The sequence below is a fragment of the Amblyraja radiata genome, chromosome 19 (genome assembly GCF_010909765.2).
Source record: "Amblyraja radiata isolate CabotCenter1 chromosome 19, sAmbRad1.1.pri, whole genome shotgun sequence".
Lineage (NCBI taxonomy): Eukaryota > Metazoa > Chordata > Chondrichthyes > Rajiformes > Rajidae > Amblyraja > Amblyraja radiata.
Window position 1 is genome coordinate 3,055,739 of NC_045974.1, and position 19,847 is coordinate 3,075,585.

Consider the following 19,847-nt stretch of genomic DNA (forward strand, 5'->3'; position numbering starts at 1 on the left):
TAGAAGGATAAGAGGTTATCCCATTGAAACATATAAGATTGTTAAGGGCTTGGACAAGCTAGTGGCAGGAAACATGTTCCCGATGATGGGGGAGTCCAGAACCAGGGGCCACAGTTTAAGAATAAGGAGTAAGCCATTTAGAGCGGAGACGAGGAAACACTTTTTCTCACAGAGAGTGGCGATTCTGTGGAATTCTTTACCTCCGAGGGCAGTGAAGGCAGGTTCTCTGGATGCTTTCAAGAGAGAGCTAGATAGGGCTCTTAAAAATAGCAGTCAGGGGATATGGGGAGAAGGCAGGAACAGGGTACTGATTGGGGATGATCACATTGAATGGTGGTGCTGGCTCGAAGGGCCGAATGGCCTACTCCTGCACCTATTGCCTATTGTCTATTGTATCCAGTCTGCACCGACAGTGTGTCTGTGATAGGTCTGTTGGTGAGGATCACCATTTTCATGTCTTTGAAGAAGAAATGGAGTATGGTGTTGTGAGGCAAATGAAAAATTCTAATTTACTTAAACTTTATTTAAGCTTTAAGCAACTAATTTCTGTAATACACATCTTCAAAGCGCCAAGATCAGGCATAGTTCCTTCGTACATTTTTGTGCTGTTTCTGAAAATCCTGACCTAGAATTATATTGCTACACAAATTTTTCAAAATACCAAGACATACAGATTTATAACTAGTTTTGTTCAGAATAAAGTCGACAATACAAGATCCAATAATTTGAGGATTGAGAGTTGTCAGAGCCATTGAGATTTCTCTATTTGAAGGAATTATAGTTAGATTTAATCGAGACACATAAAAGTCGAGAATTTTAGTTAGATTTAGTCAAGACACTTGTTCACATAAAATTTCTGAACTGCCAGAATCAAGTAGTACATTAAGTGGATGGGGATACTGTTGTAGCTGCATAAGACAAGCTCTGAGGAAATGCAGCTGTAATTGCACATAAAGTAGGCATATACATGGCAGCAGTCACACTTTTAGTAGTTGCTTTGGATTTGCATACTCTAGAATAATGTCCCTTCTTGCCACAACTATTATAAGTTGCCTCTCGAGCAGGACATATCTCTCTATTATGAATATTACCGCCGCAAAAGTAACACTTCCTTTTTGAATAAGTATATGCTGCAGCAAGGGCACATTTATCAGTAGAAATTGTTTCAGCTTGCTCCATATTAGTACTTGGGTGAGATTCTTTTGTAGTAGTTGCAGCAGAATACACATTAGATGAGCCATAAGCATCTGAATTTTTCTGAGCCAAGTCTAATGAGTAAGCTTGATTGTAAACTGACTGTAAATCCAAGGTTTTGTTTTCTGTCGTATTAAAGGCTATGCCAAACCATTAATAAAAGAGTCTCGAATAAGTTCCTGTCGATATTGATCAGCTGTAACTGCTTTGAAGGCACAGTCTTTACTAAGTCTTTGAAAATTCATCAAGTGACTCACCAGGTTTTTGTTTACGAGTAGCAAGGAGGTGTCGAGCAAATATTACATTGGGTGTCTTAACGAAGAGTCTGCTTAGTACAGCAATAGTAGAATCATAAGTTGTACATTCCTCTATGTAATCATATACATCATAAGAGACAGAACTTATTAATGTCCTGAATTTGTCTGGTGCATTGTCGCCATACTCATCACAGAAGTTATTTAGTGTACGAAGCCAGTGCTTCCATTCCTTTGCAGCAGTAGGTGAGTTGGGATCCAGATCCAAACGATGTCGCACTGCTTAACTTATGAGATTGAGTTGTGAGGCAAATGAAAAATTCTAATTTACTTAAACTTTATTTAAGCTTTAAGCAACTCATTTCTGTAATACACATCTTCAAAGCGCCTGGAAAATATCGCTGATTCCGCAGGCCTCGCCGGCCCGAGGCCCCGCACATGCGCACACTTCATATGGTAACAATTTGGTATGGACAGAACATTTTGAAAACTGTCCTCCTTAATCTCTGTTGAAATCTTTTTCAAGGCCATGCTTGGTGAATGCTGCCATTCCCTGAACTTTCCTTACATTTTCAGTGGGATAATGTCAATTATGCCTCAATGTCTACGTTGTGATTCTGGGTTGAGTTATTTTGCCATTAGGGGGAGACAGTTGTGGAAGGTACTTGCAATGATTTTTCATGTGGATAAAAATCTCTGCTGTGATTTGCCTCCTTTTTTGAAGATGATCATGTTTACAGTGTCACTGAAATTCCTTGGCCTGCTCCCCCTTTCCCAGCAATGGGAGATTATACATCCCATGTTTTAGTACTTCTGTGAGGATTCCAGGAGTCCTTGTTGTTTTTAAACTTGTGGATTGTGTTTTCAACACAAGAACTATCTAGAAAGATTGAACAAATTAGTAGTAGTTCTTCCTCAAAAACAGGGCAGGTATGATCTGAGAGATTTTGATAGAATATAGATCAGTAGCCATCAGGTTATTAAACACAACAAATAAGCTCTGAACTACAATAGACTATTATTATCATTGCACTATAATTGTTTGTTTATTGTGTATGTGTATATATATATATACACACTGGACTTTTTCTTTTTCTCACGTTATGTACTATGATTACATATTCTGTTGTGCTGCAACAAGTAAGAATGTCATTGTTCTATCTGGGACATATGACAATAAAACACTCTTGGCTCTTGACAAGAACAGACCCTTCAGCTTACAATGCATGTGCTGGACAATCTAAAAACAATCTAACTTTGTCCAACGTCTCCTTGTCCTTAATAGGCACGAATCAAGCCATCATTCTGGTAAACCTCCTCTGCACCCTCTCCAAAGCCTTGTACATTGTGGTCATCACTCCCTAATACATAGTCCACCAGGGACTATACTCACTGGAAGTTGACGAAAGCCAACATCCTTCGTGTAATGGGGCAACCAGAACTGCACACATTATTAGCAATAGGTGTGGAGATATTTCACACGTGTAATAAGAAGTAGGGGCCTAACACGGCAAAATAATTACTAATAAAGGCAACAAGCAGTCAGCAGGTCCTCACCCAGCAATGGTGCGCAGCTCCATGGCAACCGGGGCTGGCGACGCGGGGCGAAGAGCGCGTGCGCGGACGTGGGGAAGGGGGCGTGGCTGGCGACGGGGAGTGTAGGACGCATGCGCGGACATGGGGCAGGGGGCGTGGCTGGCGTCGGGGAGTGAAGGACGCATGCGCGGCCATGGGGAAGGGGGCGTGGCTGGCGACGGGGAGTGTAGGACGCATGCGCGGCCATGGGGCAGGGGGGCGTGGCTGGCGACGGGGAGTGAAGGACGCATGCGCGGCCATGGGGAAGGGGGGCGTGCCTGGCGACGGGGAGTGTAGGACGCATGCGCGGCCATGGGCAGGGGGCGTGGCTGGCGACGGGGAGTGAAGGACGCATGCGCGGCCATGGGTAGGAAGGAGAGGTGGCGAAAGCGCAGGCGCAGGAGCGGGAGCGGGGTTTGGGCGACCGGCCGTCGTCCCCTGAGGTGAAGCTTCAGCTCCGGCGGGAATGCGGGTGGGTGGCGGTTGGGCCGGCGGTTGGCGCCAAAAGTCACCGGGCGCGCGCGGCCGGAGCCCCGGGAGCGAGCGCGAGCGCGCGTGCACGCACGGACAGAGTTCCCCCCCCCCACACCACCACATCTTCAATGCTGGAAGCTGTCAGTGGATGTTTATACTTCTTTGCTGGCCTTGTATTAAAGAAGAACAGACTTTTTTGCAAATAGCTGCTGTGTAGTTAGTGGGACCACCCCCCCCCCCCCCCCCCCCCGTCATATGAGTTGGAGACTCATTGTGCAACTGCTTTCTTTTTGGTGGGGGGGAGGATAGGGTGAACCCTGCATTCACTTCAGCTACTCTGCTCATCCCAGAAATGCATGATGATGCAGCAAGTGTGTAGTTCCCCTTAAAACTTGGAATTAACTAACTGTTTGCAAACCTGAAGAAGTTGTCTCGACCAGAAACGTAGCCCATTCCTTCTCTCCACAGATGATGATGATGTTGCCTGTCCTGCTGAGTTACTCCAGCATTTTGTGCGTCCACCTAACAGTTTGCAGATGGCTGCTTCTAATTAATGGATTCAATAGGATGATGTGTGTCATGAGTTGGAGATTGTTGTGCAACTGATTGATGTACAAGATCATGCGGGGGAGGGGAGGTATAGTTGGGGTGAATTTATACTTTTACCCAGAGTAGGGAAAATCAAGAAACAGAAAACCTGGGTTTAAGTTGAGAGGGGAAAAATTTAACGGAACTGAGGGACATATTTTTCGCACAGAGTGGGGTCAATTTACCTTGTACCTTGTGGCCATCGCTTCCGAAGAGTCCACCAGGGACTATACTGGAAGTGACCGTGTGGGTTTCTTCCGGGTGCTCCGGTTTTCTCCCACATCCCAAAGATGTGCTGGTTTGTAGGCCTCTGTCTAGCGGGGCCTGTGCCATCTGTGGGCCTGGATGGAGATCTTGAAGGTTGTGTAGGTGGACATGTCAACAGAGGATAGTGGTAAGGTATTCCAGAGGGAAATTGCTTCAGGGAAAAATGACGATGTAAGGAGTAGATGTGTGTTGCTGAACTGCAAATTGTTTTGTGTGGCTTCTGGATCTTGTTGTTTTCTCTTTGACGTATATTTCAGCGTTGAGATCGATGTCCTGGTTGATGATCTTGTGAAGGGTAGTCAGTCTGGGCATCTGGCGTCTGGTTTCAAGGGCGTCCCAGTTTAATTCTGTGAGCATTTTGGTTACACTGGATTGTCGTCTGAAGTCGCCGTACAAAAACCGGGCATACACATACAAGAAACTGCTCTTCGTTGAACATTTTGAAGAACATCTTTATATTTTTTGGTACCGGGGTTCCAAGCAGCGGAGGCATGCTCCAAGTGCAGTTGAACTATGGTTTGGTACAATTTTTTGTTGTTGACAGTTTTATAACTGTATGGAATGAGAGCCAAAGGAGGTAGTTGAGGCAGGTACTATTGCAATGTTTAAAAGGCATTTGGACAGTTATGTGGATAGTAAAGATTTGGAGGGATATGTGTGGGCTGGTGGAACTAGTGTAGATGGGGCATCTAAGCTGGTGGTCAGCATGGGCTAATTTGGGCCGAAGGGCCTGTTTCCATGCTGCACAACTTTTATGCCTGATGGTTTTTGGTAACCTGCGTTCATTTAAGAAATGTGGCTGTTAAAACTTGAAAGAACTGTGTTTGAAAATAACTGCTATGCAGTTAATAGATTGGGATGATGCGTATCATATGAGTTGGAAACGGATGTGCAACTTTGAGCAGATGGCTTTTGCAAATTTGCATTCATTTTGGAACTGGTCTGCATTTTGTACACATCAGAAATCCATCGGTGTTCTGTTAAAACTTGAAAGAACTAACTGTTTAGAAATTCCTGCTATTTCACAAGTGGATTGAGATGACATGCATCATGTGAGTTGGAAGTTCTTGTGCGACTGATATTTTTTGGATATCTGCATTCATTTAGGAACTTACCATGAAATTGTTGCACTTCTCAGCAATCCAGCTTGAATAAGGGGCCATTGTTTAGTTTAAGCTGAGAGACAACATCTGATTAGGGTGGCACAGCTGGTAGAGCCGCTGCCTCACATTGCAGAGACCTGGGTTTGATGCTGACCTCGGGTGCTGTCTGTGTAGAGTTTGCACGTTCGTCCTGTGACCGCGTGGGGTTGCTCCGGTTTCCTCCCACATCCCAAAGATGTGCTGGTTTGTAGGCGTCTGTTAAATTTCCCCAAGTTTGGAGGGAGTGGATGAGAAAGTGGAATAACATAGAACTAGTATGAAAGGGTGATCGATGGTCAGTGTGAACACGGTGGGCCGAAGGAACTGTTTCAATGCTAAATCTCTAAAATCAAACTTTACCAGTGGAGGCATCAGCAGAGTTGATGCCTCACAATTCCAATGATCCCGGATCGATCCTGATCCAAAGTGCTGCCCGTGTAGAGTTTGCATATTCTCCCTGTGGCAATGTGGCTTTCCCCCTGGCAATCAGTCTGAGGAAGGGTCTTGACCTGAAACATCAACTATTCCTTCACTCCATAGATGCTGCCTCACCTGCTGAGTTTCTCCAGCGTTTATTGTCTACCTTCCTCCTGGCATTTCATTTTCCCCTCGAAGCCTGAAGCAGCATGGATTAGTTTGAAGTTGTAAACAGTCCCTACTGCGATTGGTGGAATCTGGGGCATTTTGAGGGGGTGGGAAGAAGTTGATGGTAATCTGGGGACAGTAAATTATAGAGAAATCTGGGGAATGGCGTTGCCTGAAGAAGGGTCCCGGCCCAAATCGTCACCTATCCATATCCTCCAGAGACAGTCATAGCCGTACAGCACGGAAACAACTTGGTCAACTTGTCCATGGTGACCAAGGTGTCCCATCTATGTTAGTCCCATTTGGCTCATCTCCCTCTAAACCTTTCCTGTCCATGCAGCTTGACCCGCTTAGTTATTTCAGAGCGCTGTGTATTTTGTTGTAAATCAGCATTGCAGTTCCTCGTGTCTACATTGTAATTAATTTTTCTCTTTTTTTTCAGTTTACCAGCAGTCAGTTAAAATGATGCAGAAGTATTTCACCGAAGGACAGGTTTACACTGTTCCAATCATCCAGTCGGACTTGCGCCGTGAAGAAGCCATACACCAAATCAGCGATGCCCTTCAGTACCTCCAGAAAATCTCCAATGATATCTTCAATAGGTATGGGCTTTGGAAGTCTCTTTGGTAGATTTATGTTAGGCTTTAGGCTTGTTGAACACAGGTTGGTGTGCTGAGATTGTGTAGGACTTTGTACAGTATGAGTAGTGCATAATCATTGCTTGAATTGTACCCAGTGCGCTCATACAGAGGAGTTCAGTTTAGTTTCGAGATACAGCGTGGAAACAGGCCCATCGGCCCACCGAGTCCTCGCCATCCATCGATCACCCGTTCACACCTATTCTATGTTATCCCGCTTTCTCATCCACTAATTTACAGAGGCCTATCAACCTATAAACCCACATGTCTTTGGGATGTGGGAGGGAAACCGGAGCAACCGGAGGAAACCCACGCAGTCACAGGGAGAACGTGCAAACTCCACACGGCAGTGAATCGTCACCTTTCCGTATTCTCCGGAGATGTTTCCTGACCCACTGAGTAACTCCTGCACTTTGTCTTTTTTTTTGTACACCAGCATCTGCAGTTCCTTGCTTCTCGTTTTTCTTATTTTCTTTTAGAATTGCATAATTTGCTTCATAGAAGATACTTGGACATAGATCCTAACTTTTTACGTGAAAGTTAAGGTTTTGATGATTTTCTTTTTGAATGATTGCAAGACTGATCAGCATTCCTCCCTGATCTAGAAAATTCAATGGGAGACTGCTGAAAGCTGAAAATAGAGTATGTAATCAAAAGAACCAAAACAGGATATGAGAACAGAGTTGCTGTCAAAGCTCATCACAGGCACACAGCAGAGGTTTCTGGAGATAACTTTCCTTCCAATATTGCTTGAATGTGTTATAACAATGTTATCGCCTTTTTCCTTTTTACGTAACATTTCCCCACATTGTCTGCCGCCACTCTTGTTATCTATACCAGGTCTGCAGTGTTTTTTAATCTGTTTTGGTATAGAGAATGAAAGAAGGTTATTTGATCTAGGTTTAGAGTAAAGATTATGTGTAAAAGAAGAAACTGCAGATGCTGGTTTAAACTGAAAGCAGAAAAAACAGAAGTAACTCAGCGGGATATGTCTTTGGGATGTCTCTGGAGAGAAGGAATGGGTCTGAAGAAGGGTCTCGACCCGAAACGTCACCCATTCCTTCTCTCCAGAGAGGCTGCCTGTCCTGCTGAGTTACTCCAGCCTTTTGTGTCCATCTTAGGAGTAAAGATTGAGTGTTTTAAAAATAAAAAGTATTGAAAGGAAATCTGAGAATATGGACAACTTTCGAGGCCAAAATTTAAAAAATCTGTACTTTATGCTTTTTAGAAACATAGAAACATAGAAATTAGGTGCAGGAGTAGGCCATTCGGCCCTTCGAGCCTGCACCGCCATTCAATATGATCATGGCTGATCATCCAACTCAGTATCCCGTACCTGCCTTCTCTCCATACCCTCTGATCCCCTTAGCCACCAGGGCCACATCTAACTCCCTCTTAAATATAGCCAATGAACTGGCCTCGACTACCCTCTGTGGCAGGGAGTTCCAGAGATTCACCACTCTCTGTGTGAAAAAAGTTCTTCTCATCTCGGTTTTAAAGGATTTCCCCCTTATCCTTAAGCTGTGACCCCTTGTCCTGGACTTCCCCAACATCGGGAGCAATCTTCCTGCATCTAGCCTGTCCAACCCCTTAAGAATTTTGTAAGTTTCTATAAGATCCCCTCTCAATCTCCTAAATTCTAGAGAGTATAAACCAAGTCTATCCAGTCTTTCTTCATAAGACAGTCCTGACATCCCAGGAATCAGTCTGGTGAACCTTCTCTGCACTCCCTCTATGGCAATAATGTCCTTCCTCAGATTTGGAGACCAAAACTGTACGCAATACTCCAGGTGTGGTCTCACCAAGACCCTGTACAACTGCAGTAGAACCTCCCTGCTCCTATACTCAAATCCTTTTGCTATGAAAGCTAACATACCATTCGCTTTCTTCACTGCCTGCTGCACCTGCACTTTCAATGACTGGTGTACCATGACACCCAGGTCTCGCTGCATCTCCCCTTTTCCTAGTCGGCCACCATTTAGATAATAGTCTGCTTTCCTGTTTTTGCCACCAAAATGGATAACCTCACATTTATCCACATTATACTGCATCTGCCAAACATTTGCCCACTCACCCAGCCTATCCAAGTCACATTGCAGTCTCCTAGCATCCTCCTCACAGCTAACACTGCCCCCCAGCTTAGTGTCATCCGCAAACTTGGAGATATTGCCTTCAATTCCCTCATCCAGATCATTAATATATATTGTAAATAGCTGGGGTCCCAGCACTGAGCCTTGCGGTACCCCACTAGTCACTGCCTGCCATTGTGAAAAGGACCCGTTTACTCCTACTCTTTGCTTCCTGTTTGCCAGCCAGTTCTCTATCCACATCAATACTGAACCCTCAATGCCGTGTGCTTTAAGTTTGTAAACTAATCTCTTATGTGGGACCTTGTCGAAAGCCTTCTGGAAGTCCAGATACACCACATCCACTGGTTCTCCCCTTTCACCACTTTCCAAATGTGCTGCTATCCCATCTTTAATAACTGACTCTAGCAGTTTCCCCACTACCGATGTTAGACTAACTGGTCTGTAATTCCCCGTTTTCTCTCTCCCTCCCTTCTTAAAAAGTGGGGTTACGTTTGCTACCCGCCAATCCTCAGGAACTACTCCAGAATCTAAAGAGTTTTGAAAGATTATTACTAATGCATCCACTATTTCTGGAGCTACTTCCTTAAGTACTCTGGGGTGCAGCCTATCTGGCCCTGGGGATTTATCGGCCTTTAATCCATTCAATTTACCCAACACCACTTCCCGGCTAACCTGGATTTCACTCAATTCCTCCAACTCCTTTGACCCGCGGTCCCCTGCTATTTCCGGCAGATTATTTATGTCTTCCTTAGTGAAGACGGAACCAAAGTAGTTATTCAATTGGTCCGCCATATCCTTGTTCCCCATGATCAACTCACCCGTTTCTGACTGCAAGGGACCTACATTTGTTTTAACTAATCTCTTTCTTTTCACATATCTATAAAACCTTTTGCAGTCAGTTTTTATGTTCCCTGCCAGTTTTCTTTCATAATCTATTTTTCCTTTCCTAATTAAGCCCTTTGTCCTCCTCTGCTGGTCTCTGAATTTCTCCCAGTCCTCCGGTATGCTGCTTTTTCTGGCTAATTTGTACGCATCATCCTTCGCTTTGATACTATCCCTGATTTCCCTTGTTATCCACGGATGCACTACCTTCCCTGATTTATTCTTTTGCCAAACTGGGATGAACAATTTTTGTAGTTCATCCATGCAGTCTTTAAATGTCTTCCATTGCATATCCACCGTCAACCCTTTTAGAATTAATTGCCAGTCAATCTTGGCCAATTCACGTCTCATACCCTCAAAGTTACCTTTCTTTAAGTTCAGAACCATTGTTTCTGAATTAACAATGTCACTCTCCATCCTAATGAAGAACTCAACCATATTATGGTCACTCTTGCCCAAGGGGGCACGTACAACAAGACTGCTAACTAACCCTTCCTCATTACTCAATACCCAGTCTAAAATAGCCTGCTCTCTCGTTGGTTCCTCTACATGTTGATTTAGATAACTATCCCGCATACATTCCAAAAAATCCTCTTCCTCAGCACCCCTGCCAATTTGATTCACCCAATCTATATGTAGATTGAAGTCACCCATTATAACGGTTTTGCCTTTGTCGCACGCATTTCTAATTTCCTGTTTGATACCATCTCCAACTTCACTACTACTGTTAGGTGGCCTGTACACAACACCCACCAGCGTTTTCTGCCCCTTAGTGTTTCGCAGCTCTACCCATACCGATTCCACATCCTGCAAGCTAATGTCCTTCCTTTCCATTGCGTTAATCTCCTCTCTAATCAGCAACGCTACCCCACCTCCTTTTCCTTTCTCTCTATCCCTCCTGAATATTGAATATCCCTGGATGTTCAGCTCCCAGCCTTGGTCACCCTGGAGCCATGTCTCCGTGATCCCAACTATATCATAGTCATTAATAGCTATTTTCTTTGATTATTAATAGTGAGTTTTTCCTTGAACAAGCCAGACACAGTTTTTTCTTTGGAATGTAACGCCACTACTAAAAACTTAAATTGGGCTGTGGTGGAATGTAGTCATATTTTTATCAATTGGCAATCTACGATTTAATTCAAACTGTAATTATGTCATTCTTCCAAATGCAACACAGCAAAACCTGTTTCTAAATCGTAGGTAGTTAAAACATGTTTTGCCTTAACTGCACTCGATTAGGGTTATACTGATGTGCTGTCATTCTGTACTGTGGGGATTGGATTCTAGAACCATAGGACATTCATTGCCAGTGTCCAATGAAGAAGGAATAGATTTGGAAATCTTTTGTGCCAAATGTTACCAAAGACTTTTGAAAGTATCAGACAAGCCTGTAAAACTTTCAGAACATTTTTGTGATGTGGGTGTTCCTTGCCAATCCCTAACTTTTCATAGAAACATAGAAAATAGGTGCAGGAGGAGGCCATTTGACCCTTCAAGCCTGCACCACCATTCATTGTGATCATGGCTGATCATCCACAAGCAGTAACCCATGCCTGCCTTCTCTCCACATCCCTTGATTCCGCTAGCTCCTCGAGCTCTATTTAACTCTCTTTTAAATTCATCCAGTGATCCAATTTTTTTTCTTTTAAATTCTCTTTTAAATTCATCATGATTCCAGTGATCCAATTTTTTGGAACACTGCAGTTCATCTGTAAATTGTGCTTCGATGGTGCATTGCAAGGCTTCAATCATTAATAATGAAGGAATTGCAATTGGTAGAGTACTTAAGTGTTGTGGTTTCTAAGTGTTCTGCTTCCCTTAAACTCTGAGGTGTTAGAGTCATGGTTGAGGATGTGCTGTTAATTAAGCCTTGGAGATGCTGTTGTGCATTCTATACAAAATAGCACGAGTAGACCACTCGGCCCCTCCAGCCACCCCTACCATTCAGTATAACTGTGGTTGCTCTGTGCATGCCTTGCCTGCTAGTGCCAGCCACCATATACCTCAATATCCTGATCTTTTTCAAAAATATATCAACTTTCTTTTTAAACACCCTCAACAATCATCTTTGGTCGAGAATTCTATCGATTCACCAGCCTCTGTGAGAAGTTGTTCTCACGAGTGGCAAACCCTCGACATTTTCTCTCAGGATCTTGAATGTTCCATTAAAATCGCGCCTCATTCTTCTAAACGTCAAAGAACATAGATCTAATTTCTTTAGCCATTCATAATTGGACAGCCCTCTTATCCCAATAATCAACTAAGTGAATCTCTTTTCAAACACTGCAATACTAGTATATCCTTGCCAGAAGGGAACCAAAATTATGTACAACACGAAAAAAGTCAAAGTGCTAGAGTAAGTCAGCAGATCTGATAGCACCTCTGGAGAGCATGGATAGGTGATATATTAGATCAGGACCCTTCTTCAGACTGCATGTGCTTCCAGTACTTAGTCTTTTTGTTTTTTGCATGTGCAGTTCATTGTGTTTGTTATGTACAGTACTCCAGAGATGTTGTCTCAATTGAATAATTGTAACAATGCTTCCTTCCCAATTTCTTGACACCAACCCTTTTGCAATACAGACTGATTCACCATTTGCTGGACCTGCCTTGCTAGTGTTTTAAAATTCTGCAGAAGAATACCTTGTGTTTCTGACCTAAATTCAACTTGTAATATGGAGTGGTGGGGTGTGAGAAGATTGCAATAGGTCAAACCTACCAATGCACCCGCTGAGTTTCCCCAGCAATTTTGTGTACCTTCGATATTCCAGCATCTGCAGTTCCCTTTTGAACAATGTAGTTTATCTACCTTTTTAGCCCACTTTCTCAATACTGCTGAAGTGTTAACAATTAGTGCCTCTTCTAACCACCTGTACCTTCTAAACCTGTCTTCAGAATGACCTCAGAACTGAACCATTGTGAGAAACTGTTCTTAAAACGTGTTCTTCATCTATCGATTTGAATCCATTTAGCATCTTTACAATAATTACATTCATCATAACTGAGTCATGGTAAGTACATTATCACAATGGTGTTTCATCGTGTAAGTGATAATGTTAATAACCGGATGTCTTGCAGGGTTTCCCAAAACGTGGAAAGTAATCAAACTCGTTTGAGGTCCATCAGTGACCGGATCAACCTGGCACAAGCCAAGATCACGAAAATCAAAGGCAGCAAGAAAGCCACTAAAGTAAGGCTGAGTACATGAATTTCCTTGTGCAACTGGGATTCTGGTTTGAGTTTCTTCATGGAAACAGGGCGTCATGAATTTGGAAATATTTATCTCTGACCCTCTTGTTGCACAATTTTAATTTGGATGTACTGCAATTTTCAGTGTAAACTGTGTGGGGGAAATCTGTACTCGCATTCAAATTCAATTTGAGTTTCCCTTAACTTGATGTCTGCACACCCACTCAAGAATCTATTTACCTATCGTGAACCAGTAACAAGAGCTTCAGTTTGCTCTCAATTAATCCTGATTCCAGTCCGTTTTCTATTTTGATTATTTTTGCTGTCAAAATCTAAACCTAAGAATTAAATTCCACATTATAACATCTTCTGACAGTGTACCATGGGAAGGGAGATAATATCTGGTTTTGACATCTCATATCCTAATGAAGCTGGAATATTGCTCCCTTCAAAAAGTACAGATTCATAAGAATATTATATGAATTGTAAATCTACCACATGGAAGTTTATCTTGTTTATTTTGTGCATGCAATGTTCATCGGTCATGATTATTGTAAAGTGGAGTTGAGGTGAGGGGGGGGATCTCATTGTAACTGAGTTTAAGAATGAGTGGGGTAACTCATTGAAACTTACTGAATAGTGAAAGGCCTGAATACAGTGGATGTGGAGAAGATGTTTCCACTAGTGGGAGAATCTAGGGTCAGCGAGCACAGCCTCAGAATAAAACGATGTACCTTTAAAAAGGAGATGAGGAATTACTTAAACCAGAGGGTGGTGAATCCGTGGAATTCAGTGTTACAGACAGCTGTGGAGGCCAAGTAATTGTGTATTTTTAAAGCAGAGATTGACTGGTTCGTGATTAGTACGGGTGTCAAAGGTTATGGGGAGTAGGCAGGAGAATGGGGTTGAGATGGGAAAGATAGATCAGTCATGATTGAATGATGGAGTATTGTATGGCTGTATGGTAACTCAAATCTCACTGCACCAATTGGTGCGTGTGACAATAAATGTAACTTGAACTTGAGTAGACCCCATGGGCCGAATGGCCTAATTCTGCTCCTATAAAATTGTAAAATAGCAGCAAATTACTGTTAATAGCAATGCCAAGGTCACAACAATGAATAAGAAACAGTTTTAGCTTATCTTTTCCTATTTTGTATATCTATAGGCACTCTTACAATCTGATTTTATGTTTCTCACCAGCCTTCTCTTGTACGCTTGCTTTTCCTTTCCTGTCAGTGCACTGGTCTTAATTGCTTAATACTGAAACTTCTGCAATCTTCCGGCTTTGCCTTTTGACGGTTTCATAAACATTTTCCTTTGATCTCAGTCTATCCTTAACTTCTCTTGATAGCCGTTTGAATTACTTTTCATGCTATTTTTTTTAACCTGAGAGATGTATTAAACTTGAAAACAATTAGAAGCTCTTTGAAAGTTATCTGTTGCTAATACAGTCATGCCTTTAAATGTGGTTTTCCAATCTGCCATAGACAATGTGTGCAACATGATTGATTTATTTGGATTTAAGATCCTGGTCTCCCATTGAACTAAATCTCTTTGAATTTTTTTTGTGTAAATTTCTACTATTTTTCTTCTAATTTCTGATCAATGTTCCCTAAAGGTCTGCTAAGTACTGTATCATCAATCTCTCACTGTATAACATTTGATCTAAGAATCTTCTCCCTCACTAGTTCCTCAAGATGCTGGGACTCGCACACTGAACCGTATTACTGCAGCTTTGGTTTGCCCAGTCTATATATAAGATTAAAATCTTCCAGCATTTTATCTGCACCTCTCATTTGGTGATTAATATATCCTGCATTACCATTCTTGCTTGGAGAGCTATAGACCAATTCTACTCCTTGATTCTCGTACGTTTCCACTACTGTTTCCACTTTATTTTCTGTTTTGTTTTTGTGTTTTTTTTGTCTACTTCCTTCATCACAATCTTTAATTGCAAGGACAATCTGTCTCCTATACCATGTTGCCTATCTTTTGTAGAAGCCCTGTCATTGATCCATGGGGCTTATGGGGAATTAGGGTGGAGTTGGTACAGAGGGATGTGGAAGCTTTGGAGAGGTGCAGAAGAGGTTTACCAGAATGCTGTCTGGATTAGTGGGTATTACCTATAAGGACAGGTTAGACAAACTCTGAGGAGTGTCAAGAGGCTGAGGGGAAACTTGACAGAAATATTTAAAATGCTATTGAGGCAGTGCAGTATGGGTTCACGGTGCTGGCTCGAAGGGCCAAATGGCCTACTCCTGCACCTATTGTTAGTCCCTGGGATGGTGGGACTGTCATATGAGGAAAGATTGGAAAGACTGGGCTTGTATTCACTGGAATTTAGAAGGATGAGAGGAGAATCTCACAGAAACATATATAATTATAAAAGGACTGGTCAAGCTAGATGCAGGAAAAAAATTCCCAATGATGGGAGAGTCCAGAACCAGCACCACAGTCTAAGAATAAAGGGGAGGCTATTTAAAACTGAAATGAGAACAAACTTTTTCACACAGTTGTGAATTTGTGGAATTCTCTACCACAGAAGGCAGTAGAGGCCAATTCACTGGATGAATTTATAAGAGAGTTCGATAGAGCTCTAGGGGCTAGCGGAATCAAGGGATATGGGGAGAATGCAGGCACGTGTTACTGATTGTGGATGATCAGCCATGATCACAATGAATGGCGGCGCAGGCTCGAAGGGACGAATGGCCTCCTCCTGCACCTATTTTCAATGTTTCTATGATGAGAGGCGTAGATAGGTTGGAATGTTAGAACCATTTTTGCCTTTAGCTTTAAGGTTATGGGGCAATGTTTAAAGCGGTCTGTGGGGCAGGTTTTATATTTACACAGTAGATGGTACCTAAAACGCACAACCACGGGTGGAGGCAGACGCAATGGTGGCATGTAAGAAGCTTTTAGATAGCCATTTGGATATAGATGGATATGGATTATGTGCAGACAGATTTAATTAGTTTAGACATCAAATACAATGTGGGATGAAGGACATGTTCCTGTGCTGTACTGCTCTATATTACCACGTCACCTTTTTTGTGGAATTGACAAAGTGCTGTTGTTTTGCTAATGCTAACTCAAAGCGTAATTTGCCTTTTACAGGTGTTTTCCAGTGCAAAGTACCCTGCACCTGACAGGCTTCAAGACTACGTTTCAATTTTCACTGGTGCAGATGGCTCCACTTTGCAGAAGCGTCCACGCTGCAAGATTCACAGCAAGCTGAAGCCTCTGGATGAGAAAGCAGCACAGGTATCGGTCGCTCGGAAACTCCTCCTTTCTGAAAATGCATCTGAATTACCCACTTAACCAGTCTTCCAGAGACTTTGTTGTCTCTCGGCAGTATTTCCAATAACGAGTCACCAAGAATGGGTAAAACACAAAGTGCTGGAGTAACCAAGCAGGACAGTCGGAAGGCATCTCCGGAGGACATGGATAGGTGACGTTTTGGGTCGGGATCCTTCAGACTTGCTTCACTTATACCTAATCTATACTCTTCCAGTATAATGTTGGTTGCAACATTATGCTGTACCTCATGAATTAAATTTGGACATTCTCTTGCTCTGGGTGCACAGTTTATCCAAAATTCTCAATTCTCAAAACAAAAACATTTTTTTGTTCAATGGCACTTTGTTGTCACATGTAGCTAGGTGCAGTGAAATTCCTATTTTGCACTGTTTCAGTAAAAATCACACTACACATAGACACAATCATACTCGAATACAAGACCATAAGAATAGTAGAAACCACTGAGACAGTATACGGAGTTAACACGTTTCTCGTGCCATTTTGTGTGATTCAAGTCCAAAGTTGTTAAAAATGTTGAGTCTTAACTTGGCTATAAAGTCTTGTTGTCCTAGTGGCAGCACTGGCTCAGAGTTGCAGAGGTCGGCCTGGCCATGGAATGTTGTTGATGTCCTCCACTGCTGCAGGCCGCATCTGATCTGCGCTCAGCCTCTTGTAGTGGTGCTCGATCTAATGTAGCCCCAAACTGCTGCAGGACCTCCACTCCACTGACACCTCGACCCGGATACATTGACACGATAACGTGCCGTCCCCTCACCTCCCGCCGCTCCGAAACATAGAATAGGTGCAGGAGTAGGCCATTCAGCCCTTTGAGCCTGCACCGCCATTCAATATGATCATGGCTGATCATCCAACTCAGTATCCTGTACCTGCCTTCTCTCCATACCCCCTGATCCCTTTAGCCACAAGGGCCACATCTAACTCCCTCTTAAATATAGCCAATGAACTGGCCTCAACTACCTTCTGTGGCAGAGAATTCCAGAGATTCACCACTCTCTGTGAAAAATGTTTTTCTCATCTCGGTCCTAAAAGATTTCCCCCTTATCCTTAAACTGTGACCCCTTGTTCTGGACTTCCCCAAAATCGGGAACAATCTTCCTGCATCTAGCCTGTCCAACCCCTTAAGAATTTTGTACGTTTCTATAAGATCCCCCCTCAATCTTCTAAATTCTAGCGAGTACAAGCCGAGTCTATCCAGTCTTTCTTCATATGAAAGTCCTGAAATCCCAGGAATCAGTCTGGTGAACCTTCTCTGTACTCCCTCTATGGCAAGAATGTATTTCCTCAGATTTGGAGACCAAAACTGTACGCAATACTCCAGGTGTGGTCTCACCAAGACCCTGCACAACTGCAGTAGAATCTCCCTGCTCCTATACTCAAATCCTTTTGCTATGAATGCCAACATACCATTCGCTTTCTTCACTGCCTGCTGCACCTACATGCCTACTTTCAATGACTGGTGTACCATAACACCCAGATCTCGTTGCATCTCCCCTTTTCCTAATCGGCCACCATTTAGGTGCCATTCCCTGAACTTTCCTTACATTTTCAGTGGGATAATGTCAATTATGCCTCAATAAGTGGTGTCTATGTAAGTTTCTATAAGATCCCCCCTCAATCTTCATTGCCCCTCAAGCTTCATGCCCTAGGCTCCTCCCCCAGCCGAACTTGGAATCCCCAGAACATTTGGGTGATTTTTTTTTTTTTTAGCAAGATTGTATTTGTTTACATGTTAAAAGGGAAGGATTTACTTTTTTCAGATGCTTGTCAGAATAATGACCTGCAGTTACTCCGTTGTTGACATCACATGAACGCTTTTTGCTGCCAGCCCCTGAAATACTCTGGGTTGTTGGGAACTTCTAGCTACCACAACTTGCTCATGAATTGTGTGTTTAATTAATTATAAAGTAAACAAACTATGAGACACCGATTCTGTTTACTCCTCCAGTTCTGTGCCTTTTTTAAGCTACTTTGATGATCCACTATGTGTTGTATGAATTAGAAGTGCTCTGCACAGGAGGCTGAAGTGTTTTCCATATTAAAAATGAATGTGAATGAATTTAAAAAGTCATGTCCCTCTGCTTCAGAGTACTGTGCTGTGCATTTCTGGTAATACACTGCACATATTAATCTCTTAAAGCAGTAGATTATTTATTTACAATGCAAAGTGAATCGGACCAGAAAACTAATAGAGCAATGCTAAATTTTGTAGAGATGGGGAATGGGGAGGAGAATGCCTCTGGTGGATTGTTCTTACATAGACCTGGTCCAGTTTTGATAGACCAAATGGCCATCTTCCATGCTGTGACAATCTTATGATTGTCATTCAAGCCTGACAAAGTAGTCTTTGTGTAGGAAAGAACTGCAGATGCTGGTTTAAATCGAAGGCAGACACAAAGTGCTGGAGTAACTCAGCGGGACAGGCAGCATCTCTGGAGAAAAGGAACGGGTGGCGTTTCGGGTCGAGACCCTTCTTCAGACTGATGCAACGTAGTCTTTCCAGTGCAATATCTTTCCCCTTCACTGCACGTCCTCTGGGGTTGTTTGGGGTGAGAGAAGCTGGGACAGGTATGGAAATTGTATGGTCACCCCACTTCACCAATGCAAGATTGGGGATGGGGGAGGAATCAAAAATGGAAAACCAGAGAGCGAATTAAAGCACCTGGGGCTGTCCCAACATCCCACATTCACAGGAAGAGAGGACTGACCAGAAAAATGCCCAGAAATCTGGTCCGTTGTAGAAAATGAATCCGATTAACCATAATAACCTAGCTGAGGTTTGCGCCTTGAAAGGAAAGTCTAGGTGGTTTAGTATCCTTGTGCTTAAGCCTGCTCTTTCAGCCAGGGTCCACATTGTTCTTTTTAGTTTAGAGCCACAGCGCGGAAACAGGCCCTTCGGCCCACCGGGTCCGCGCCGACCAGCGATCTCCGCACATTAAAGCTATCCTGCACACACTGGGGACAATTTTTACATTTAACAAGCTAATTAACCTACATACCTGTACGCCTTTGGAGTGTGGGAGGAAACCGAAGATCTCCGAGAGAACCCACTCAGGTCATGGGGAGAAGGTACAAACTCCGTACATTCTGTAGCATGTATCTGCAATCCAACATTTTAGCAGCTATGTCAAAAGGGCACTGCATGAGATTGATCATGTGTGCTGATGACCAGTCATACATCCTTGTGTTCCACAGAGGAAAACACACAACCCACACTTCCATTATGTACTGTGCACACTGTAACGTACTGATCTTAAAACCAAAGTGCATAGGAAACAATATCTAGGAATGACATCTTTTATTGCATTTCATTTCCGATTTATTTTACTCAGTATCACAAAAGTAACCCAGTTAGTTCATAGACATCCTTTGGAAAACATAATCATGCCATCTTCTGTATTATATTTAACTCTGGTCTTGTTCATGAAATAAATACTATTTTAAACATTCTTGAGAGATTGCAGGTATTTCTTGCAATATGTGAGGAACACCCTTCAGTAGTTTTTGTTTCTGAAGCTCTCGTATGTTATAGAAGTACAATAAAATGTATTATTATAGGTAACAAATAGTATTGTTGCTCTGTCTTTCCTCTGTGAACAGCAGTTCCAACACTACACATTCAATGTTGTTTTTCTCTTGCCCGTAGTT

At 42.9% G+C, this 19,847-nt stretch overlaps 1 protein-coding gene across 1 annotated transcript in view; it reads left to right on the forward strand.

Moving 5' to 3' along the window:
• The first annotated feature begins 3,475 nt into the window (after positions 1-3,475).
• washc1 (WASH complex subunit 1) overlaps positions 3,476-19,847 on the forward strand; it is a 30,108-nt gene continuing 13,736 nt past the window's right edge. Inside the window, 4 exon segments of the mRNA XM_033037458.1 lie at positions 3,476-3,637; positions 6,522-6,681; positions 12,771-12,882; positions 15,999-16,145. Of these exon segments, the coding sequence (XP_032893349.1) occupies positions 3,490-3,637; positions 6,522-6,681; positions 12,771-12,882; positions 15,999-16,145 (567 nt within the window). The 5' untranslated portion in view covers positions 3,476-3,489.